The 23,719-nt window shown below is 33.1% G+C and overlaps 5 protein-coding genes and 1 long non-coding RNA gene across 15 annotated transcripts in view; 3 read left to right on the top strand and 3 right to left on the bottom strand.

Annotated features, from left to right (window-relative positions):
• Window positions 1-816: 816 nt before the first annotated feature.
• Tsr1 (Tsr1 ribosome assembly factor) lies at window positions 817-5,174 on the bottom strand. Its single transcript, XM_070297544.1, has 12 exons — window positions 4,517-5,174; window positions 4,085-4,355; window positions 3,745-3,991; window positions 3,403-3,600; window positions 3,043-3,288; window positions 2,687-2,855; window positions 2,365-2,565; window positions 2,067-2,293; window positions 1,665-1,941; window positions 1,469-1,578; window positions 1,140-1,347; window positions 817-1,028 (listed from the first exon to the last, which is right to left on the bottom strand). Exons 1-12 carry the CDS (start codon window positions 4,626-4,628, stop codon window positions 871-873), a joined length of 2,424 nt encoding a protein of 807 aa, XP_070153645.1. The 5' UTR covers window positions 4,629-5,174; the 3' UTR covers window positions 817-870.
• Window positions 5,175-6,595: 1,421 nt separating this feature from the next.
• Lkb1 (Lkb1 kinase) lies at window positions 6,596-10,090 on the top strand. 2 transcript variants are annotated; one of them, XM_070297660.1, is made up of 7 exons: window positions 6,596-6,613; window positions 6,866-7,215; window positions 7,376-7,496; window positions 8,468-8,653; window positions 8,869-9,005; window positions 9,087-9,430; window positions 9,614-10,090. In XM_070297660.1, exons 2-7 carry the CDS (start codon window positions 6,872-6,874, stop codon window positions 9,772-9,774), a joined length of 1,293 nt encoding a protein of 430 aa, XP_070153761.1. In that variant the 5' UTR covers window positions 6,596-6,613; window positions 6,866-6,871; the 3' UTR covers window positions 9,775-10,090. The 2 variants fall into 2 exon arrangements, with proteins under 2 accessions (XP_070153761.1, XP_070153762.1); XM_070297661.1 differs by lacking the exon at window positions 6,596-6,613 and having other exon boundaries at window positions 6,747-7,215; window positions 9,617-10,090.
• A 2,153-nt stretch (window positions 10,091-12,243) lies between these two features.
• LOC138934269 (protein phosphatase inhibitor 2) lies at window positions 12,244-14,196 on the top strand. Of its 2 annotated transcripts, XM_070297845.1 has the most exons (5): window positions 12,244-12,392; window positions 12,465-12,632; window positions 13,155-13,325; window positions 13,465-13,544; window positions 13,604-14,196. In XM_070297845.1, exons 2-5 carry the CDS (start codon window positions 12,553-12,555, stop codon window positions 13,822-13,824), a joined length of 552 nt encoding a protein of 183 aa, XP_070153946.1. In that variant the 5' UTR covers window positions 12,244-12,392; window positions 12,465-12,552; the 3' UTR covers window positions 13,825-14,196. The 2 variants fall into 2 exon arrangements, with proteins under 2 accessions (XP_070153946.1, XP_070153945.1); XM_070297844.1 differs by lacking the exon at window positions 12,244-12,392 and having other exon boundaries at window positions 12,399-12,632.
• On the bottom strand, window positions 12,815-17,400 carry LOC138934268 (tRNA pseudouridine(38/39) synthase). Of its 3 annotated transcripts, none has more exons than XR_011447108.1 (7): window positions 16,986-17,327; window positions 16,682-16,815; window positions 16,046-16,611; window positions 15,639-15,930; window positions 15,425-15,561; window positions 14,486-14,614; window positions 12,815-12,914 (listed from the first exon to the last, which is right to left on the bottom strand). XR_011447108.1 is itself a non-coding variant. In XM_070297843.1 (7 exons), exons 2-7 carry the CDS (start codon window positions 17,109-17,111, stop codon window positions 14,541-14,543), a joined length of 1,329 nt encoding a protein of 442 aa, XP_070153944.1. In that variant the 5' UTR covers window positions 17,112-17,176; window positions 17,347-17,400; the 3' UTR covers window positions 14,033-14,540. The 3 variants fall into 3 exon arrangements, 1 of the variants encoding a protein (XP_070153944.1); XR_011447107.1 differs by lacking the exon at window positions 12,815-12,914 and adding an exon at window positions 13,856-14,017; XM_070297843.1 differs by lacking the exon at window positions 12,815-12,914 and adding an exon at window positions 17,347-17,400 and having other exon boundaries at window positions 14,033-14,614; window positions 16,986-17,176.
• On the top strand, window positions 17,243-22,256 carry LOC138934270 (uncharacterized). 2 transcript variants are annotated; one of them, XR_011447109.1, is made up of 2 exons: window positions 17,243-17,882; window positions 19,944-22,256. It is a non-coding gene; the product is annotated as an uncharacterized lncRNA (long non-coding RNA). The 2 variants fall into 2 exon arrangements; XR_011447110.1 differs by having other exon boundaries at window positions 17,243-17,899.
• Window positions 19,612-23,719, bottom strand: part of Gaba-b-r2 (gamma-aminobutyric acid type B receptor subunit 2) — a 35,272-nt gene continuing 31,164 nt past the window's right edge. For all 5 annotated transcript variants that reach the window (XM_070297837.1, XM_070297838.1, XM_070297842.1 and 2 more), the window contains one exon: window positions 19,612-23,545. In XM_070297837.1, coding sequence (XP_070153938.1) covers window positions 23,352-23,545 — 194 coding nt within the window. In that variant the 3' untranslated portion in view covers window positions 19,612-23,351. The remainder of the gene's footprint in view (window positions 23,546-23,719) is intronic.

Raw genomic sequence — 23,719 nt, 5'->3', positions numbered from 1 at the left:
TGGATGCGTACGTATCCTAAATAGTGTGCATATACAGTAGAGCCAACTTAACATTTGCTTGTGAATGTAAATAAACGTAACCTAACGATAACGATAACAATAACCAAAACGATAACGATACTACATGACCACCGTATGTCGTGAGTGATATAATTAACATTAAAAAAAAAAAAAAAAAAAATTGCATAGCCTTGAATTTGCTATTATATTTATATTTACTAAGCATAGTAATTTTTTTTTTTTTTTTTTGTCCATGGAATGTCATAAACTAGTCAAGTAATACTAGAAAGAGAGAGATGCCATCATCCAAACGCATCTCTCTGTCGGCGAAAAAGTGGCGACAGTCGAATAAAGGGATCGCTCATTCCAGTATGTTTACATTTCACTGGTGACGACAGCTAAAGCGATCGCTCATTCCAGTATGTATATACAGTTCACTGTTATAACTTTAGTTTAGATATCTGTGATGTCGATATTCAATGTCTTTTCCCTTCGTGTTCAACTTTGCAGCGATACATTTCGTCCGGATATTTCCTATACCCATAATTGTGTATATAAAAAAAAAGAAAAAAAAACAAGTTTAGTTTTTACCTTTGATATAAATAAACTTCTACAGAGAACACACATGAAACATTTAAGTATTATATATTTTATGGATTATTTAAACTGCGCTTCTTTTTTTTTTTTTTTTTTTCTTTAATCGAGGCCTTACCGAACCCTTTTTTTATGATTATTAAATGCAAGAATAATCTTTTTCTGATAACGATTCATTCATGCGTAGATATAAATTTTAAACCCATACATGAATATATATATCTTTTTTATTGGTTATATATATAGTTAAACATATCCTAATTCTATGAATAAAGGTTATTCTATCTGCGTAACTTCAGATTGACAAAATGATTGCGTTATTAATAAATGTTCATAAGTCCACTTTGGAAATACTCGTTTATACAGATTCATTAAAATTGTATCTTGGGATTTTAGCTGATCATTGAATATACACTTCATGTGCCCGTGTGTACCTATGACAATATTATAAATATATTAGATAATGAAAGTCGGTAAATATAGATCTAGATACAGCGGTAAAATGGAAGAAAAGTGCGATTGCTTGAAAATAATTAATTAATTACCAAGAGATTCCTTTATATGGCCTCTGCATCCATATTTTGTTCTTAATTGAATAGGTTTGAACCATTCGATATCTTCACGATTAAAAAACATGAAACGCGCAACCACCGATCTCTTGTTTACCTTATACGGATGACCACTTAGAACAGCTCGTTTCAAGACAATTCTATTAGGATTGCAAGATAATACATTTCCAGTTGCAATTAATTCCTGAAATCAATATTGTTATCCTTGGAATTTTTAATATGAGAATATCAATTATTAATTTTCTCTATGATAATTTATTACAATATTAATAACATTAATATCAAATGAATACATTGATACGTACAAGCTCTCCATCTTTACTTTCGATGTAACAAAGTACTGGACATGGTGAAAAAGTAACTGGTGCGTACATACTTGCCACAACAGTATTATCAGTACTCTGCGTTGATACCACTGCTATAGAATGTATTTATTATTATTAATTATAAACTCTTATATGCACATTATATGTTTCCTGTTCATTGTATAAATTGAAAGACTGTGCCCACTCACCTTATGCTTATTGCCGTTTGTATGTTGACTGAATATTGGACATGCTGTAAATCGTCTAAATCCGCTCTGAAAGACTAATCTGTCCTTTGATTTGATCGGTAGCGTGTAATTGTTTAAATGTTTTAATACGACATTCAATAGAGACATTTTGTGTTCGTATGGAAGTAGACCAATCACTATTAATGGTTGATTCGCGATTGTAGCAAATGCCTTAAAAGTTATCCTACTAACGCGAATGATATCAAGTGTTACGTATTTTCCTGGCTAAAATCATGTGTATATATGTATATTATATAAAAATAACAAAATATAAATATATATTTAATAAAAGATTTAAATATATGTATATAGCGATTTTTTTTTTTTTTTTTTTTCCCCATATATATTACCCATATATCCTCTTCGATATCTTCGCATTTTTTATAAATACGCTTTCGTCTGCGATCATAATCTGCAAACTCAATTATTCGAGAATAATCGACGGGAAGATTTTCCTTCGGATCCCATGGACTGGTACGAAATGATTCGAGACCTCGGTATTTCTGAAATCTTGTTTTAGCTAATATATTCTGGGGTGTATCCACTTCATCCGGAAATTGTGCGTCCAAATTTGCCTCTGTATGTTATTTATTAAATTATTATAAAAGAAGACAATACATTACACAAATACATATATGATTATACTACTTTTAAATTTTTCCATAGCTTGTTTCTCTTCAAGCATATTAATATCTTCATCATAATGCGCCTCATCCATTGCCGCCTCTGATATCGTAATAGTTTCATACTCTTCGTCATCTTCCAAATCTGTATTACTGTCTGTTTCAGATTTTGCTTCTTCTATAGACATATTGTCTTCCGATTCCTCTGAACATGCACTGAGACTTTCTAATAAAATAAAGAAGTTCCTTAAAGTAACTTATAAAATGAGATAATAACATTTTTCTTTTTTACTTAAAAAAAAAAAAAAAACAAAATAAAGAATTAAAAGAAGAGAAAAATGCAACACCTCCATCTTCGTCCGGTATCCATGCAGCTTGATATTCTGAAGTTCCTTTTGGTACAACTTTTACAATTTTTCTCTTTCTATTGGCCGCTGCTTCGGTCAATTCTTCTTCTGTGGGCCACGTTTGTTCAGCATCCATTGGATCGGGAATATATTCACTTTTGAGAGTTCCCTGCAAATTTTGACAAATTCTAAATGCGATATACACTGGTATTGTTATCTTACTATTGTTATTTAAAATTATATAAAAGCAAATTTGCAATAATTGTGACATATTCTGTACTTATGTTTACTATTTGCAATAATTTGTTAGTGATATATATTATTAATAGCATAAAATATATATACGCATATATAACCTGTTTTTCAGGATTTGCTGCATATAGGATTACTTGTGTTCCATGTTTTTCTTTTATTTTTATCTCATCATTAGAAGAAAGTTTCTTGCGGTTAGCGTATATATTTTCATACGGATCATCTAATGCTTTGATACACGACATTTGAAAATCACCAAAACCTGGTATATGAACCAAATCATTAACAGACAATGATGTCATGCCTCGCACGTATCCAGTGACCGAGAGAGTTCCAAAATCGAGTGAATCCTAATTAGACAAGAATTGTAGTTAAGTATTTAGTTTATAAACTGCTTTACTCTTTATATGTATATGTGTGCGCGCGCGCGCTATTTAAAATATAATATTTAGAGTCTAACATACTTCGTTACATTCAAAGGAAATTTCTTCAGCTAAAAGATGCGGCCTTATATTTTTGTAAAATATATTTCTTTGTTTTTGCGATCCAACACGACGTAATATATTCAAGCAATCGTCTGCAGTATCTAATTCGAGTACTTTCTCATTAGGAAGCCATTTAGAAATAGCATGTTGCACAGATTGTTTATATTCCTGACGTTTCTATTATATTGTTTGACATATGTTAAATAATGATTAATCAGATTCTTATATATACAGTATAAAATTTACAAAAGACAATAAAAAATAAAAATAATTATCTCTTGTTTGTATTTTCCTTAAAGATATAAACATTTTATTACTTACTTTAATGTGAAGTTTCTGAATATTGTGTACTGCAAATATGGTAGTAGGTAAACCTTGAGCAAGGCAAGACACAATAATCTTCTTACCCCATTTGTCTACAATTTCTCTTTCTGTATCACCATTTGTCTGACAAGCGACAGAAGTTATAAAGAGTATTGTATTAGCAACTTTGGCTGCATCTAATGTTGCTAAAACATTACCTATTGGTGGTACGATAATGGAAAACCGTTGTTTCATCCTTGGTACACTGTACAAATATTTTTTTTTTTTTTAAGAGATTAATATAAATGCCAAGTTTTCAATTTGTCTTCTAATAATAATATGCAATTTTGTAGCACACCCTATATGCGTGATCCCACATGGACTGGTAGCAACATTAGCAGTTTCATCTATACTAGTTATAATGGACATAATATTCTGAATGTTTATATCACTTTGCAAGGGTATAATACAAATAAGGATAGGTGCAGAATGACAACTGCCAAGGTTTCTCTTTTTCGCTAGTACTTCCTCGCGTTTCTTTTTTCTGATTTGCAACAACTGGTTTCTACGTGCATCCCTCTGAAGACTTTTCTTGAGATGTTTCAATGATGTTTTGATATTTTGTTTACCTATATAAGAAAAAAATAAACATTTTAGAAATTAAGTAAGAAAAATATGTTCTTAAGATACCAATATGTAATTATTTATTGCATTAAAAATAAATCTTATTAATTAAATAAGTTGTAGGTGTAATTATTATCTTTTTTACTATGAAATGTTTTTAATTTACCTTTAAGCTCGTTATTGATAATACTTTTACTACGATGTCTTCCAGTCTTATGTTGCTTATTAGATTGTTTAAGTGCACCTGATCGATGCGTTTCTTGCTTTGTCGCATTCATGTTAACAGTTAATATAATTGATAAATCTTCTATAAATGTTTAGTTTGACCCGGTTCACTTAAATTTTGGTGAAATATATTCATCTAATGAATTTTTTTTAACAATATTTCAATTGCTATGCAATGAAAGAAATCGGAGGAAACTCATCAAAAACACGTGCAATCAAAACTAAAGACCGTAGCACACGATGTAATTTTTCGCGTTCATAGATCTTATGTATCTAGTAGACAGTAGACCATTAGCGGGATTCAATAACCTGTTATCGACAATTTTCGGTATCGTTAATTAGTGACAGCCAATGGTAAGGACAATCCTGATGAAAAGCGCAACTCTCATAGGCTATCGCTCGCTAACGACAACGATAATTGTCGCAAAAAAACGTTAGAGAATCCCGCTACATGTTCCAAAACGTACTCTCCGAGGCAAAATTCTCGGTCTAGATATATTATGTCTATGCACTGTCTATGTTATCTGTGTATCTTGTTGGAGAACATCCTGTAGCATTTTCGAATGCAGCAGGTTTAATCGCTCTGAAGCCCGTATCATACTATACGCATTGAAAATTGAGATTGAAGATTGAAGATTGAAATTTGATCAATCAGAATAAAGAAATTTTAATCTCTTTTGTTCCGATTAATTAAATTCCAAAATCTTTAATCTTAAATCTTCAATTTTTAATGCGTAATCTGATATTGGCTTGAGAGCGATTAATCACGTCATTGCATCGTCTCTGCCAATAAAAGACTTGAATTCACAATAAAATATAATGATTAATTGATCCGGATTAGATTAACCCGTTCATTCGAAAACGCTATAACTTGAAACTTAATTACAAAAAAATTACAAAAGTGAACAGATTTACTACATTTCGTTAAATGAAATCGTAGATACTCTAGTGAATTTCCTTACTTTCGTAATTTTCACATCGTTTTAAGATACACAATCAAACTATCAAACCCCAAAGGACAAAATTGATAGAGAGCGAGATAGTAATGGCCTTCGCACACTGGACGTGATGAGTTGTTCCGAAAAAGCAGAACTCTCATTGGATGTCGTCGATCGCTCATCGCGTCCAGTATGCGAGGGATTATTAAGGCATTAAGACCGTATTACACTACGGGTTGCGGGCTCGGTTGCGATTGGCGTTACGGTTGACAGTTGCGGATTGACCAATCAGCCGACAAGTTGCTTTCCTGCGATTGGTCAATCCGCAACTGTCAACTGTAAGTCTACAATAGGTGTAGTAAGCCCTAAGCCTTAAGAAATTGATTAATCACAGTTGAGTATTCTCCTCATACTTGATTGTGATTGGTCAATTTCTTATGGCTAAAGGCTTAAGCGGGGAGCACATACTTTTGCATAAGCGCACAATCATAAGGATAAGGAAATTGATTGGTCAATTTCGTTATGCATAACAAAATGGACCAATCAATTTTCTTATGCTTTTATGTAAAAGTGTGTGCTCCCCGTTTTACTGCACTTATTGTAGATCCGGACTAACCCTAACCGCAACCAAGCTCGTAAACCGTGGTGTAATACGGTCTTAAGGTCGTATTATACTAAAGGTTGCGGATTCGGTTGCGATTGGTGATACAATTGACAGTTGCGGATTGACCAATCAGAACAATGCAGCTGATTGGTTAATCCGCAACCGTCAATTGTAATCCCAAAACCGCAATCAAGCCTGCAACCTACAGAGCCTCTAGAAGAGAGAGAGACGCCAACCATTCATTTCATAATTGGCTGGCATAATATATGTGCCGATTTGATCATTGCGACGCCAATGCAAAGCAGATAGGATACGAATTCTCGGACCGATGATATCAAATGTTTAAGGTTATATTACGCATATTACAAAATATAATGCGTAATATAACCCCAAACATTTGATATTTTTGGTTCGAGAATTTGTATCCCATCTGCTCTGCATTGGCGTCGCAATGATCGAATATATTATGCCAGCCAATCACGAAAAGGCTGGTTGGGTTAGCGTCTCTCTCTCTCCTAGAGGCTCTCTTACTGCAACCCGTAGTGTAATACGGTCTTTACAGTCTAGTTCATAGGCCAGTATTATGAGCTAATCGTCTATAAATTTTGTAAGTCTATGTCTATAGTAATCGCGCTTCTCACGTCATCCCACGATCTCACCAGTGTTCACAACAATGGTCGTGCCGGTTGTATTTTAGGTTAAATCATACTCGCATGATCTCTAATATAGTTTATCAACTCTAACAGAGTAAAAAATGGACAATAAAATAACGATATGTGATCCTGACGAAGAAGAAATTGAAAATGATTTATTGCGTGACATCGAACCAATCATGTGGATCAATGACGATCCAAACTATGACTTGGACGAGATTAACATGTTTTTTCACAGAGTTGATTCAGCTCAAATTATATATGAAGAAAAAAAGAAAAAGTGCAAATTTATCGGTAAATATGTCATGGGCGATGTTCTCGGTGAAGGTAGTTATGGAAAAGTAAAAGAAGTATTAGATTCGCAAACGCTCTGCCGAAGAGCAGTCAAGATATTAAAGAAAAGAAAACTTCGTAGGATACCGAATGGTGAACAGAATGTTCAGAGGTATGTTTAACTAATGTATGTCTTTCTACGAGTCTTACATTGGTATGCATTATATTTTATTTCAATTTTTATCGCTAGACACGCAAATGCGATGGGTCACTGAAATAATTTTTCTTTTCTTGCTTGTTATTAACTAATATCTTGTTATACTTATTCATAGGGAAATAAAATTGTTAAGAATATTAAGACACAAGAATGTAATAAATCTCGTAGATGTTTTATATAATGACGAGAAAGAGAAAATGTATCTAGTTATGGAATTTTGCGTATGTGGATTACAGGTAATAATCATCCTTTTAATCATCCTTTTTTTATTATTGCAAATATTAGATTATTATGTACAAACATATATAAACTGTCAAACTAAACAATTTCGAAATAGAAACGGTAGTTATTTTATATTTCTGTGAAATATATCGTAATTGTTTATCTTGCTATAATTGCCATTATGGGTCGTAAATGATTACATTATTGATTTATTTTGAGTTTATATGATTAAAATTTGACTAATCAGAAGAAAAGGAACTAAAATTTCTTTGTCTTGATTGATCAAATTCCAATCTTGAAACTTTAATCTCAATCTTTAATGCTAGTCTGATACAGACTTTATTCATATCAATACTGAGTTTGAATGTTGAACCTTTGGTACCGAGATATTTCAATTGGTTTCAACATGGTATATATATGTGTGCGCGTGCGCTTGTGTGTGTGTGTGTGTGCGCGCGCGCGCGCGCGCGCGCCTGATATGTGTATATGTGTTATGGAAATAGAAATATTCAACATTGTATTTACTTATCGCTGTATAATATAAAGAAAGCTTATAATATGGCTTATTAAACTATATAAATATTACAGAAGTTGATCATTATGTTTATATAATAATTTTACAATAATAATGGTAAACAATTATTTATAAGATTTTATTATACTTTTTCAAGAAGCCAATTAAGTTAAAAACAAAGAATTTATAACTATATTTTACAATTCACATTAATTGTATAATATATTTTACATAGTAATAAATAAACATGTATATGCGCGCGCGCGTGTGTGTGTGCGTGTGTGTGTGAGCGAGCGTATGGTGTGTGTGTGTGTGTGTGTGCGCGCGCGCGCGTATGAAAGATTTTCTCTGATAAGCTAAAAGAGAAAAGCTATAATGAAGCCACATAGAGAATTTTTGCTTTTGATGTCTGTAACAATGGCTTGCATGAATTAACAACAATTAGATTTTTATTTATTAGATCCTTTATAGGATATGTTGGAAAGTGCACCAACCAAGAAGCTTCCTCTTTGGCAGGCACATGACTATTTCTGTCAGTTATTGGATGGTTTAGAATATCTTTATAGTAAAGGAATAGTTCACAAAGATATAAAACCTGGAAACTTGTTATTAACTTTAGATGGTACCTTAAAGATTAGCGACTTTGGCGTTGCAGAGGTACAAACACCATCTATTATATCAACTTCATTACTAGAAATTTATATGCAGTTAAAATTATAAAAACCGATTTTAAAAAAAAAAGCATGAATTTCTAATAAGGAAATAGTATCTGTGGACACAAAATCAATATCTATTTAAAAAATGTCAAATATATATTTCACAACCGTTTGTGTTTCATTCCTATTTGTGATTACGCATCTCCATTGTGCTAGGCATTAGACATGTTTTCCAAAGACGATACATGTACGATAGGTCAGGGATCTCCAGCGTTTCAGCCGCCAGAAATTGCAAATGGCTGCGAAAGTTTCTCAGGTTTTAAAGTAGATATATGGAGTAGTGGAGTTACGTTGTAAGTAACATTTATATAGCATTACATAATAATGTGTATACAATGCGAAGAAGAAAAAAATATCATATCCATAATTTATAGGTATAATATAACAACGGGTTTATATCCTTTTGAGGGAGATAATATATATAAATTATATGAAAACATTGGAAGGGGCGAATATACTATACCGAAAGAAGTAGAAGAACCTTTAAAATCGCTCATAGAGGGAATGTTACAGAAAGATGCGGATAAAAGATTTACATTACAACAGGTTAAAAGACACGCTTGGACTATATGCGAGCACCCTAAAATGCAGAAAGAAGTACCTATACCTCCTCTTAAAAGTAATGGGTGTCATAGTATGACTGTTTTACCATATCTAATGGAATATCATTATGGGGTTGATGATAATCCTGTATATTATACAGAACATCAGCTAAATGGTAGGTCTATTAACACTATTTTTGTTATATATTAAATTTATTTATAAAACAATGAAATTATGGCGACCATACAGAATCGTAATCAAAAGAGTTTTTATTAGGATACTTGTCAAATTACATCCTTCTTTTTTGCGCAACATGATAGAATCGTGAAAAGTATAATTAATATCGCTTTTTCTTTAGAAGAACGAAGACTTCAAGAACTGGATCGTATTAGCGAGGATCGGAAAACTACATGTAATAGTCATGTAAATGCTAAACCCAACACAAACAGTCAAAACAAACGAAGATGGCGTAAATCTTGTATTAGTATTAAGAGATTTTCATCCTGCAAGCCATCGTGATTTTACTCGTGATTGTATCGCTATTCTTTCGTTTATATCTCACTGACTATGTCAGTTACAAAGCTTCTCTATGGTGGAGACGACTGAAAACTCGATTAATGCTGAGCGTACAAGATGTATGTAATTCAACTACAGCACGAATAGAATGTAACTCTTTTGAGTCGATTCAGAAGCATCGGATGTAAACATTTGTGATATTAAGATTAAATCGTGTAGCGCGAATAATTCAACAATACCCTTATTAATTCGACCCATGAAATGCCCAATTAAAGTCAAGTTTCGTTCTGGTGCCATACGGATAAAGCGATTAATAAAATTGTTAATCGTCAAATTTTTTTGCATGATTTTATTTACTATCAAATCTCCTTGTACCCCATACAGTTTTATTTATCATTGCAATTTGCGCGAAAATCAATTTATCATCAGCTATATTTTGTCAAATTTTTTGATTTTATTTATTTAATTAGTAAATAAATATAGAAGATACTTTTAATTAACATTATATTATAAGTATTATTTCGATATATTATTGCAATATTACCTCGACATGCATCTAATGTCACACATCGAAATTCTTGTGTTTACAAAAACTATATACCTATATGGTACTTGTAATTATTGGTCATAGAGTTATATAAAAGATTGAGCACCACACTCTTATGCGACAGCTGACGACAAGATTAAAAAACAGTTATATATATAAGAGGTAAGACGCACTTTCTCTCCGTCATACAATATGCTCTGAAAATAGACGATAAAAAAGGAGGCAATAGAAGAGTGAGAATGTGAGGCGACCACTTCTCCTTTTTTTTCTCTTTCCTCCAATTGCACAATCGGACAAGGAAACTTTCTTGCACTTTACTATTCTCTCTTATTATACACATGTGCATACACGCGCGCGCGCGCACACGCAACACACTCTCTCTCTCTCTCTCTCTTTTTCTCCCTCTCACGAATATTATTGACTGACTGACGAATATGTCTTCCACATTATTTTTTATTGTTTCGTATAGCAGATTAAATAGCTTATCAAAAGTTATTCTTTGCATTAAATTTTTTTTACTTTTAATCAATTTCATTGCTATTATTAATATAAGTTAATATAAATAGTATTATACTTTTTTAAAAATCTTTTATCTGAAAATATGTATTATATTTTGTAATATGCGTAATATAACCTCAAACATTTGATATCGTCGGTTTGAGAATTCGTATCACATCTGCTCTGCATTGGCGTCGCAACTCGCAACACTGAACTATGGCTGCGGTCGAGAAGATGTTAGAGATGCTTCGAAGCATTGCATCAACCAATCAAAGTAAAGAAATCTTTACTCTTTTTGTCCTGATTGGTCAGTCAAACGCTTCGAAGCATTTCTAGCGTCTTCCCGACCGTAGCCTATATACTATATACCATACTGGAACGCGCACGGCTCTGCTGATTGGCGGCCAAAAATGTAGGACTGCGAGAGTTGTCGCTCCTCAGGCTTGTTCTTGTCTATCTAGCTACGTCGCCAGACCACGTGACCAGATGTATTATCATAGCTTGATGTGCAGTTTTTTAAAATACACTTTACCATTTTTCATATTTATTTTAATTCTCTGCTTCTTAACGTTTTCGATCATCTAGCATAGAAATAAATATTCGCGTGGTATCGCAAATCGCGTGTGATTTGGTATGATTGCGTGGCAGGACGATGTTTTCAGTCATGGTAGTTCACGGTAAAAAGAGACAGATCTGAGAAGCTGCAGCTATCCTTTAGTGGCCGCGGTAGTAGTGGTGGGGGCATAGCCGTGCGCGTTCCAGTATGGTATATAATTCAGTGCTTAAAGTTGCTCTTATTTAAAAAGTGGTGTTCAGACGCAATTTTGCCAAAGAAAAAAGTTGCTTCCTCTAGCACGGGCAATCATGCAGTGCATTCCGTGTCTACGAATTCTGATAACGTAACTTTTTTCTCTCTCTCTTCTGCTCGATAATGTTCAGCAGAGAAAACCGCTCAATAACAATCGAACGTGATTGGTTCTTACTTTTAGAATCAACAAATCAACGTCGAGTGTTGACAAGATGATAACCGAGCGCTTTCTCTGCCGAACGCGGCTAATATTACCAATTTTTGTCACAATCACAGTCATGACACATGAATGTTTAAATACGATGCGTCCGACACGAAAATTTCAAATTCAAAAATGAAAATTTATTGATATTTTTTGTATCTAATAGTTTAATAATCAAGGAATGATAATTCTAATTTCGCATAAAAACGGTATGTATATATGTGTTTATGTATAAAGGTATTTCATAAATTGTGAAACATTCTGTATACAAAATATCTTCTGTCTCTCATGATATTGAATATCGAGAGAAGAGCACCTCACTCACACATGTCCCTCCTGGTATAATAATATTCTAAGATTAGATTGCATGATTGATTAATTTTTCAATATATCTATGCCTTACATGGTTATAAATAGTAAATCCGTCTAGACATTTTTCTATAATACGCACACAACTTCGAGATCGGTATGCGAAAAATGTGTCTTGACTAGGGGAGTTCATTAGGGGAGCCGTCTTGATACGGCTCTGGACGACGATCCCGCGATTTGGACTTTTGGACTATCGTGTACGTAGAGATCACTTCCGATGCTGAGGAATGTATGAACATGTTTTACGAGTGATTAATGCCCAAGCACAGGTTATTCAGCCGGAGCTAGCGAAATTCGTTAGTAAACATGCAGCCGCGGCATTATCGTGAGTGACTATCGTTGTAACGCCCGATTATAATGGCAGAGAACCTGTCAAAACGGCCTTCCAAGGGAATTCTCAAGACGTCCAGCAGTTTTGATAATCCAGAGACGCCTAGGTGAGTGCGTTAATTGAATCTCGACGCGTGCTCGCATAAAAATAGAGATGCGTGCGTCTCGTATTACGGCTCGTCATTACTCTATGAAATGAGGAATGGACAAACATAATCGTAGAAATTATTTTTCGACATTATATATATATATATATATATATATATATATATATATTCGATTCGAGTATATAATTTATAATTTCCTATTTTGTGTGTGCGTGTGAATATCGTCTTGAAATTAATACGCATTTGTTGGACTCTCGGAAGTTTTTCTTCTTCAAAATTTTTCTGAAAAACAAGATTATCCTTTCTTTTTATCAAGAAATAAATTAAAAATGTTTTCAGTATTATTATTTACAGAAGTGTGAAAAACTGAAAAAATAATTTACGAGTATTTGCAAAAGTCAAGTCATAAATTAATTCATGTTAACTGACATTACTTGATATAGATTCTATTTTTAAATATAATGAAGAGCATCATTTATTTTTTTGTTTTTTTCTGAGTACTTTACATTAATTGATTCGTAGACCAAATAAAGAAACAACATGGGACGAAATGAATATTATTGCTACTCTTCATCCTGCTGACAAGGATTATGGTCATATGAAGATCGAAGAACCAAAAACCCCATACAACTTTGAAGGCCTCCAAAATGAACATGAATTTGATCAATTAGATGCTAGCACTATTGCAGCAAAGTGAGTACAGCAGTGTTATATACTACATAATTTTAATTTGTACATGCACATTATGTGATTGAGTACATGTTTGTAAAATATAAAATTTTAGTGAGAAAATATAAAACTTGATATTAATTATTTGGTTATGAAAACTCAGATTAGCTGGAAGTAGCAAACCCAAAATTTTCGAAGAATCTAGCGAAGAAGAGGAGGATGAAGAAACTCCTGAAGAAAAAGGTAAGATGAGAGATGCTTAGATATAAGTTAATCTTTGCTATTAATATATTCAATTTTAGAAAGGAGGAGAGCTTTTGAGGCAAAAAGAAAGGGCCACTATCGAGAGTGGCATGCCGTACAGATGGCAAGACGACTTTTAGAGCAAGATGAATTAGAAGAAGATGATGATGGCGGTAATGATGGTGGTAAAAATAACGAGGAAAATTCGTCAGAGGAGGAAAGTGATTTTGACACCCGCTTCAAATGCATGCCATCCTGTGATAGAAATGAAAAGAAATAAACAAAAAGTATTGATTAGTAATTTTATTTTTAAATCGCCCATCATTATTATAATTTTGTGGCAATGTCTGCTTTATCATTCAATGCTATTGTGATTAAAATGTTTGTTATACATTTAAATGCCCAAACACATACATATACACTAAATATCGAATTTTAATCCTGTGTATATAGCTTTAACACAGCTTCACCCTCTGTAAATAAACATTTTAAAAACCTGAGTGTTTATAGAGTAATCTATTGTTAGATTTTTTCAACATTATAGATAAATAGAAAATAATAGTAATATTATATAATCACAAATTTTTTTTTTCTTTTTTTCTTTTTTAGTTACTAATTTAACTCGGAAATATTAATTAAACTATGCACAAAACTCGTCATATTTAATCATTTAGATAAGTTTATATAGACTGCGATTTATAAAAGCTTTGCTCATTTTGCATGTTATTGCAGAAGAGGCCTATCTTTTGTTACTTTATAGAGTTGATTTTAACAATGTTCTTGTAAAATTTAATATCTTTGGAGAAATTTGCAGAGGGATTCTCTCTTGATCATTGTATCAGAATTCGACGAACAATAAGGGTGAAGGTTGAACAAAGCGCTCTCACATATAGTGAAAATTTAAGATGCCATATATAAATTTTAGTAAAAAACTTGTGTACCTAAAATGTTAGAATACATATGTAATACAATTCCTGTGATTAGCATAGGCATATGCTATGTAACATTCGAATGTATGACCTCAAACTTTCGTTTTTTCTCGTAATGCTTGATTTTGTTTTCCAAACTCTCTATAAAAGAAAACGAAATATAGAGATTATATACATAGACATGTAATGAAATTATCAATTCGTGTAACGCATATTTATCAATTAAGTAAACTATTTAATCTAGATCTGTCCAAGTTTATTTGAGTCTACGCGCGTATTTATTCTCTCCTTTACTCTTATATACCATACTCTATAGTCTTTCTCCTATATTACGCTTCATATTCCTCAATCATTTGCCGTCGTTATTTTTCCAAGCAATTTTTCCAAATTAACCGATCACAACACAAGGATACAACGAACATATGTCTATATAATTTGGATCTTCCCTTTCTCTCTTTTTCTCTTGTATTTCCTATGTCTTATTAAGATGAATTTATTGAACAGCGTAAACAAGAAAAAGTATTTTGCTCATGAATCAAAACTTGGACAGGCTTAATTTAGTAAATTGTATACTGTTGATAGAATACACATTTTTAAAAATGTCAAACGTAGAATACGTCCAAACCCAGTGACATTATGTTTAGTATCACAAAAAAAAAAAAAAAAAAAAAAGGTAAATTAAATATATCCGATTATCAAAATTTTGAATGTCTGTATATTATATAATGGAATAAAGCATATTATATATATAATAGATTTTGAATAGTATCTTATAGGCATAACATCTGAAAGTTGAGAAATAATTCATATTGTATAGATATGTAATAAAATAATAAAACATTTTCAAACAGACTGAACATTTAAAAAGGGTGAATTTGAAATGAAGTCTCAGCCTTGCCAATAAATTTATGTACCTATTAATTTTGATCAAAGTTGATTACGTATACTAACCGCACATTTCTCGTTTCATTAATGGTTGATATACTTTTGATCGTACTCCAAGAAGGAGGCAATCACTTTGAAAATCAGTGTTTGCACAATTGACCAAATCTTCCAACTTTGTCAACATATTTTTAATCATTGTAGATCTGTGCATTTAAAGAAAGAGGAACTTGATTATGAAATTAATTATATATATATAAAATTTCTTTTTCAATCAATATACTTTATAGTATTGAGAGCCCAATCCTGTTGTAATGTCTTGATAGTATTTATTAACTCATTTTTATCAATAAACCATTCTACGTCTTCATAATCGCAATACCAGAGATTCAATGGTACTTCGTGAGCCATATTATACTGTGGCTTCTGTGGACAAATCTCAATATTTAAAAGCTTTAAAAGTATTTCAGGCTCTTCTTTTCTTTGCCCAACTAGTAACAAGATGCCCATTAAGCAACGTATCTGATGCCAGAGAAAGGCTTGACTTGTGATTTCTAATTCGCACATATCATAGCCTTCAAAGTAAAAAAAATTAAATTAAAATAAAAAATTTATACGTATATTAGAATAAAAATTTATTATATATAGATAGAACGCATAGTGAGAGAAACTGAATAAATTACAGATTACCTGTAACCTTTTGTATATTTTGATTACTTATAGAAATTTTTGCATCAAGTACAGTTCTTTTAAAGTTAATTACACCATTGGCTACATCCATTTTACAAATATTACGAAAGTCATGATATCCTATAGCGTATTTGACAGATTTGTCCATGGCATCTATATCCAAATTGCTCTTTGGAAAAAAGTACTTATACGTCCTATATTTGCAGTCAAATCTAGCAGAGAAATTTGACGAGACCGGACACCATGCTATACATCTTATATTTGTTGGTAGTAATCTGTTTAATATTTTACAATAGGGCAATTCTTCTGACAAATTATTTTGATTTTCTGGTTCCAATCTACTGCGAATGTCTAACGAAATCGCTTGAGAGAATGAGCTAACACCTTTATCGGTTCGTCCACATCGATGGTAGTTGGCATTCTCGCGGGATTCTATGCAACAACTTTTTAACAAAGCTGTGAACAAATGATGCTCAATAGTGTCATTGTTATCTTCCTGTACGGTAAAGCCATGATAGTCCCAACCAAGATAACAGAATTTTAAGAGAATGTGCCTCTTATGGTAACTGTGATTGAATAAGGCATAAGATATTATTTAAATGAAAAAACAATATAATGAAAAAGCGATACGCTTACCGTGAGAAATCAAACGGCTTTCTTACTGTATCAGACATCTCTTTCTTTTCCAATTTAGAATCTGTAGCTTTTGCGATTAGTGCTCTAAGTTGCTCGTTGTGAGCTTCTAATTGTAATATCTTGTCAATTAATTCCTGTAAAGCAAAATTGCCCATATGCACATAAATAAAAATAAATCACACACATAATATACTATACACGCATATATGTATACAATAAGCCATAAATATATGAATATATCACATATATATTTATATATATACATATGTTTTTATATATTTACAAACGATTCTACTGATCATACCGATTTATCAAATTGTTCCAACTGTTCCCTCGTGCATTTTTTTATATTAGCACACTTTATAACTTTTGCCATAATCGTATCTTTTTCACGATAAATCGAAATATTGTATTTTGTAAAAATCGTCATATAAAGGCTATGTTTGTGTTGTCGAGCAATTTTCTTTCCGCATTGGGTGCGTTCGAAAATCTGACCTGTAGAGTAAAGTAGCGTTTAATTGACCAATCGGGATAAAAAGCAGCAAAGATTTCTTTGCCTGGGCTACGTTCGACGAAAACAACACCTGTGTGCACACGCTCGTGCGTATACAGGTGATTGATGTTTTCGAACGCAGCCCTGATTAATCGATTTAAGGATACTCTACCGTCTACCTTACGAGTAAAATTGTCGAACGCACCAATGCAAGTATGGCAGTGGCAAACATGGTGTATCGATCGAATATCAGAGTTTCGACTAAATAACAGTTTATTTATGTTGAGCTTCCCATTGATAAAGATATAATGTATATAAATAATTTTAATTGTGCAAATTAAAATGTGACAAGTAAATATACAATATAACGTTAACATTAATTAGTGAAAGAGTGACAAATTTAAGGAGACTCTGCTATATATTTCCTGTGAATATCATCCCTTTTTCCAGGAATTCGAAATTATAGAGACAAAGATTAATCACACACTGTCACGGGTTCTGTCTATTTTTATTAATAGCATATAATCTATATTTACTGCGTATAATATGATTTTTATATATTTCTTTCTTGACTATAGACAAAACGCTAGATCGCTATATCAGTTTTACAATTGTACGACGAATTGTATATCACTCTATATAGTTGGGTTTGCAGATTCAACCTTATCGAGAGACCGAGAATATGATATAATAACGAATAACCGAAAGGTTAGGTTTGGCGAATTGTATGTATACAATCAAATAATGTATCGAAAACAGATTTTACAAATTTTGTCAGCAGAAAAAGATATAGTATAAATAAGACAAGATTTGTTGCATTTAATAATGTCGGTAGAAATTTTAACAAAATATAACAGAGAGAATATGTGTTTGATGGCGAATTTTAATGGTAGAGATCAAATGGAGTTCGCAATAGTTTGATAGCAGATTAGGTGACAGAAACTGGACAAATCTGCCATTTTGTAATTTAAATAATTCGTAATATATTTATTAAAGCTATTTAAATGATACATTTATCTTTATCATTAATTATTTATTTCGTTTTTTATATAATACGTCTATTATTTTATTTTTTACATCAGATAGAAGAGATAAAATAAAAGCTGCTAATTTTTATTAGAACAGATTGTTGAAAAATAATTACTGCGAATACGGTTAATAACAATTTACTACATGCAATGTATCGATCGTATCTGCTGCGAAATCTGTGAAATATTGCAATCATTATTAGTTACTATATATCCAGATAATTCTGTGAGGAAAATTCTTAGCTATGGAAGAGAGAGAGAGAGAGAGAGAGAGAGAGAGATTTTTTTTCGTATATCAAATAGTAGAGTAATATCCATTCAATAAACGAGAATACTCTATAAATGCTGATTATAAAATTGTGTATAACTCGAGGATTGAGAGTCTGACAGCGAATTTAGTTGGATGCATTGGCCGCTCAGATGCAAACATAAATTTATCGAATAAGTATCGCGTCAAAAGAATGTGTGTGCTAATCATTGAAAATACGTGTAGACTAATTATTCTACCGAACAATATAGGATAAGTCACTCTGAGCGTATCATTAGCGAATACGCTACGCGCTTACATGATACTTTATGCAAGAATAGTGGTTTTCAATATGCACCAGTGAGCAATACTCACAATCAGTATGCAGCCAACCCGAAGTTCGGGTTAAAATTTTGGGATATAAGATAAACTTGACTTGTTAGAGCATTTTTCTCTTGTGTTCTTTATCAAGCGACGCGGTAGGGTCGCGACGCCAAGTATATGTATGTATATATACAAACGAAAACTGATGACGGTCTCGTTTTCCATTAACAGTTGATTTCTTTTCGCTTGACTATATTTATTAAGTGGTTTGCATCGATTAAGCGATTTAATAGTCGATAAGCTACTCTTTTGATTCCCGATCTTTCAATTTTAAGGTACTCAAAACAGAATCACATCCTATTATCCTAATCTACAACAATTATATGTATATACAATTCTTAACGTCAAATATAAGATTTTCGAACGAATTGTTCCTTTTTTCGAGCTGTTAAGTTTCGCACGTGTCTAATTAAAAATTAAAATAATCATAAAATAATCTATAATAATAAATTATTCCCCCCCCCCCCCAAAAAAAAACATCAAAGAGCAATTTAACAATATTTATTCATTCTTTAGATGATTAGTTATTACTAGCATTCTTTAAAGGTTTTATTTGATACATCTAGTAGTATTTTTGAATCTCATTTATATTTGTCATTTTGAAATTATTGAAGACAATTTACAAGAATTTGAATGAACCTGGAGACTCTTAAAATAAATTTAATTAATTTTGAATTTATTGATTTTTAAATTTTTGGAATCAAGAAACGAATAAAAATTGAATGACTAATAATTGGGATAATCTCGATTGAATAATGAGATATAAAACTCAAAATACTTATTGAATGACAGCCACTTTATTGAGAGTAGACAGCGGTGAACATTAAGATCGCCTTGCGCAGCAATTACCTCGATAGACTTTAGATAGTAAGATATCACACGTGCCTCCGTAAGTGGTAAGAATCGTATTCTTATCCAGTATGCTATCGATCTCTCACATTACGACAAACCTGATCGTCTCGTAAGTGCACTCGTAAACTACTTTATACTTTTACTGCAAAAAATAGGCAAGCTAAAAGGACGGTACTGCATATTCTGCATACTGCTTAATTTTATTCTCACAAAATGAATTTCCTCTCCAATCCTTTTAAATTTACTTATTTTTTGCAGAGTTCTTTCAAAATGGAGGTATGATGTGGGATACTTTGAACGCATGATAATTGACGATACATGCATTGTCTCTTGCGAAAATATATGCACAGGTAGAGACAGGTATAGTATAATAATAAGAAATATAAAAGTGTCGATAACAATGTTAACAAACCCCTCCCCCAAAGTCAGTTACGTCGGTAATAATGCTTGCTGATAACGAAACCGTTCGAGTTATCCTCGCAAGAAATCTTCGAATTAAAAGAAATCGGCGGGGATAGATTTTCTGTGAAATTAGATCGTCAATTTACGTAATTGGTTTCATCTCTCGTTAGAAATTCAACTACTCGAGTCACACTTATTTGTTCAAAAGAATCGGGGGAAAAAAAAAAAAAAAACTTTCAGGTCTATACGAAAAAGAGAAGTAGAGAGCAGTTAAAAACTTTTTAGCATTAGTATTTCTAGTTTTAAAGATCAGCAATTGGAATTTATTTACAGAACATATCTCAGTCGATTATTTTTAATTCGTCCATTTTTCGCAAAGCTATATCCGTATGTCACAGCAATGTATGTATTTCGAAAAGAAAAGGAGAACGTTCTCCTTCCACTCTCTGTCACATTCACTTAATCGCCTTCGGTTCTCTGCACGCATGCGTATGTAGTCGCACATATGTGTATTGCTGTCGGATTAGCTTTTTTTTTCCTCGCAATAATTTCTAAAAAATTTTTCGCTTGGTTTGCCCACTGGCAACACCACTGGCAACATCATTGACTTACGTTTACGTAATATTACAGGATAAGTCATGCTCTGTCTAATAGTAGGAATACGAGTACAAACGCTTCGTCGAATGTTTCATCATGCATATAGGCTGAAAATATATCGGAAATGATTTGTCCTTAACATCTTGAATTTTTTTGCACCAAAAATGCTGTACTAAAAATTAAAGAACGACGCGATAATGTTATCGAGAGAGAGAGAGAGAGAGAGAGAGAGAGAGAGAGAGAGAGAGAGAGAGAGAGAGAGAGAGAGAGAGAGAGAGAGAGAGAGAGAGAGAAAGTCGCAATATTGCCCAATTTTTTTACCCGATAAACTTTAAATCTCGTTGTATTTCCAAATTTTCATCGCGAATTTTTCACGATATTTTCATACCGTAAAACGGGGCAGCGTTATATGAGAGAGCGACTAACTGCGTATCATGCTGAAAAAGATTTTATCTTTTTTTTTCTCTTTAAACTTTCCTAATTTCTTTGACTTTAATCGTGAGTATATGTCACGGGCCGGGTTCCGTCTGAAATGCTACGATTCAAGAAAAAGTCAAGAATTTCTTACAGAAATAAGAGCTAAGGCTCTATTTTTAATGAGTTCACTCGCAAATTGACATAACTAGAAAAACTAGATCTCACTCGTATAAAACGGAGCATGATATCCGTTTTACCATTCAAGTGGACATTTTATTCCCGCGATCTAATCCTGTTTTAGAGCAAAAGAGGTTTTCGACTCTCGGTTTTCCGCGAGAATCTTCGTTATCTCGTCAGATACAGGATATCTCGCGAGTGCTTGTTTATAATTATTATTTTTTTCGTAGAAAACGAAAGAAAATGTGAGGCAATTGACAATGCATGCATTGATTCGATTCGATAATTATCAGTTTTAGAGATGTACCCGAAGGTATTTATATTAATATGCTCCGTCATCACACTCTCTTCGAGGTATGTATTTCTTGAACACAGCACCCTAGCGGAGAACGAAATATGTCTGGTGAAATCGTTACGTAATTATCTCCTAAGATTGGCTAGACGCGCCAAGTTAAGTGTGTGTATGTATATACACGTGTATAGGAAATATTCAATGAATATACATTACTTTGTAACATATATTTACAAACACATAGTTATTCATTTTAGAAATGTACGCGAGGGGAAACTTACTTTAGTATTTGTAAAGTGTCGCGCTTCTCTGCCATCTCTAACCTGAGATTCTGGCGAAATTTTTCGTGAAAACGGAGCGTCCGAAGGAGAGAACGCATCTAATTAACATGTTCTCGATATCTTTGCGTTAACAATCCTTATATATAGATATATGTATGTTTTCTCTATCGGAAAAAAAGAAACATATTTGTTAGTCGACGGTGACACTTTAAACGCGATCTCCCTTCATTTTCCGGGAAGCATTCTCGCCTCGTCGCGATCGATGAACAAGATATCCCGATGGGACGAAAATCGTTGTAACAATCGAATCTCTTTTCCTATCCCCGCGAATAACAAATATCTTTTTTTTTTTTTATTTTATAATTCGTTTTGTAAATATCTCGAAGGTATATTATTATTAATCGATACCGCATCAACTAGAACTAGTTTAATGTTTTAAAGTCGCGTCACAAAAATATTTTTCGGTCGTACTAAGAAATATTTAAACAATATTTGTTCGCTGCTAGGGTTTACTCTCCCCTCCCTTTCCCTCTATCCCAATTTTCTGCCCCAAAAGCAATACGCTACATCGATTACATAGACAATCCCCAATCTCTTATCTTTCATCCCGACTTCACTCCCAAAAATGTGTGTGTTTTACCACGGATATTATATACCAAGTTTTTTTTTTTTCCTCGTTTGTGCTTTCCCGCAGTGTTTGTTACACGTTGCATATGTCACTAATGAGATACAGGATCTATTGACTGACGTTTAAGTAACTAAGTGTGTGTGTGTGTGTGTGTGTGTGTTCGATAGATATCGCGCCCAAATCTGTTTACACTTACTCCGTCTACGTCTAAAGAGGAGAAAAAAAAGAAAAAAAAAAGCAACGACGAGTGAGAGTGAAATTTCGGTGAGATTTCCAAGTGTGCTATCGTGAGAGGATTTTCACCGATTTTTCGATATTATTTTCATCGCGTTTTGTCCTTTATATATTCTTACGTTTAAATAATCATCGTCGCGCATTAAAAAATATCCCGTGTGTATTATAGAAAAAGTCTTACCTTTAATCGCGCGCGCGTCAACCGTCGCGTCGTTTCTCTTGCACTTCCTGATGAGAATTGAACGAGACATTCGAGACAATTATTATTTTACTAGAGCGTTACATTATTCGCGGCGTTTTTAATTTTCATCCGCTTTATCGTAATATTAAATGCCGAGCGAAAACGCGAAAGACGGAACGAATTGATCAATTCACGTGGACAGCGAGCGTCTTTATCCACATCATCATTCTTATAAATGAGTTAACTCAACGGCATAAACATCATTCGATGCCAAATATCTTCAACTTAACAATGATTTGTCGTAAAGAATCGTCGCTCTCGCGAGATCAACTAATTCATCTAATCGACTTATTGTTAGACAACCGACCTAACACACCCTACCGATTGTGAGTCCAGTGTGACGAGAAACGTGAGCAAGTGTCGTCGCGCGGTGATCAGGTCGCCGGCTGGACACGTATTAGAGATACTCGACAATGTCGCACTTGATGGATATATTCGGGCAACTAGCTATATTCGAGCGATAGCCTCGTCTGGCAGTGCTCTTATGCCGCTCGCTGAGGAGCTTTTGAAAAATCGGCAGGATCGTCAAATCTAGCAGCTCGCCGTCCGACACGGCGCTGTACATCTTGGAGACGTTCACCGCGGAATCACCTGCAAGCAACGACATCAAGATTGATCGTGACAATATCCCGTGGCTCTATTGATTCCGATTCTGTTGCATCCGCGTCAAAATCGAATACACGCGTCATCGCGTCGTATTCGCGAAAGACAGACAAGTTCGAGTAAACTGTGTCACGTCTAGCATATGTGAGGCACGAATATTTG

The sequence above is a fragment of the Polyergus mexicanus genome, unplaced genomic scaffold, assembly GCF_030449975.1.
Source record: "Polyergus mexicanus isolate NDT 795.1 unplaced genomic scaffold, iyPolMexi1.0 SCAF_6, whole genome shotgun sequence".
NCBI lineage: Eukaryota > Metazoa > Arthropoda > Insecta > Hymenoptera > Formicidae > Polyergus > Polyergus mexicanus.
This window is presented reverse-complemented; position numbering and strand designations above follow the sequence as displayed.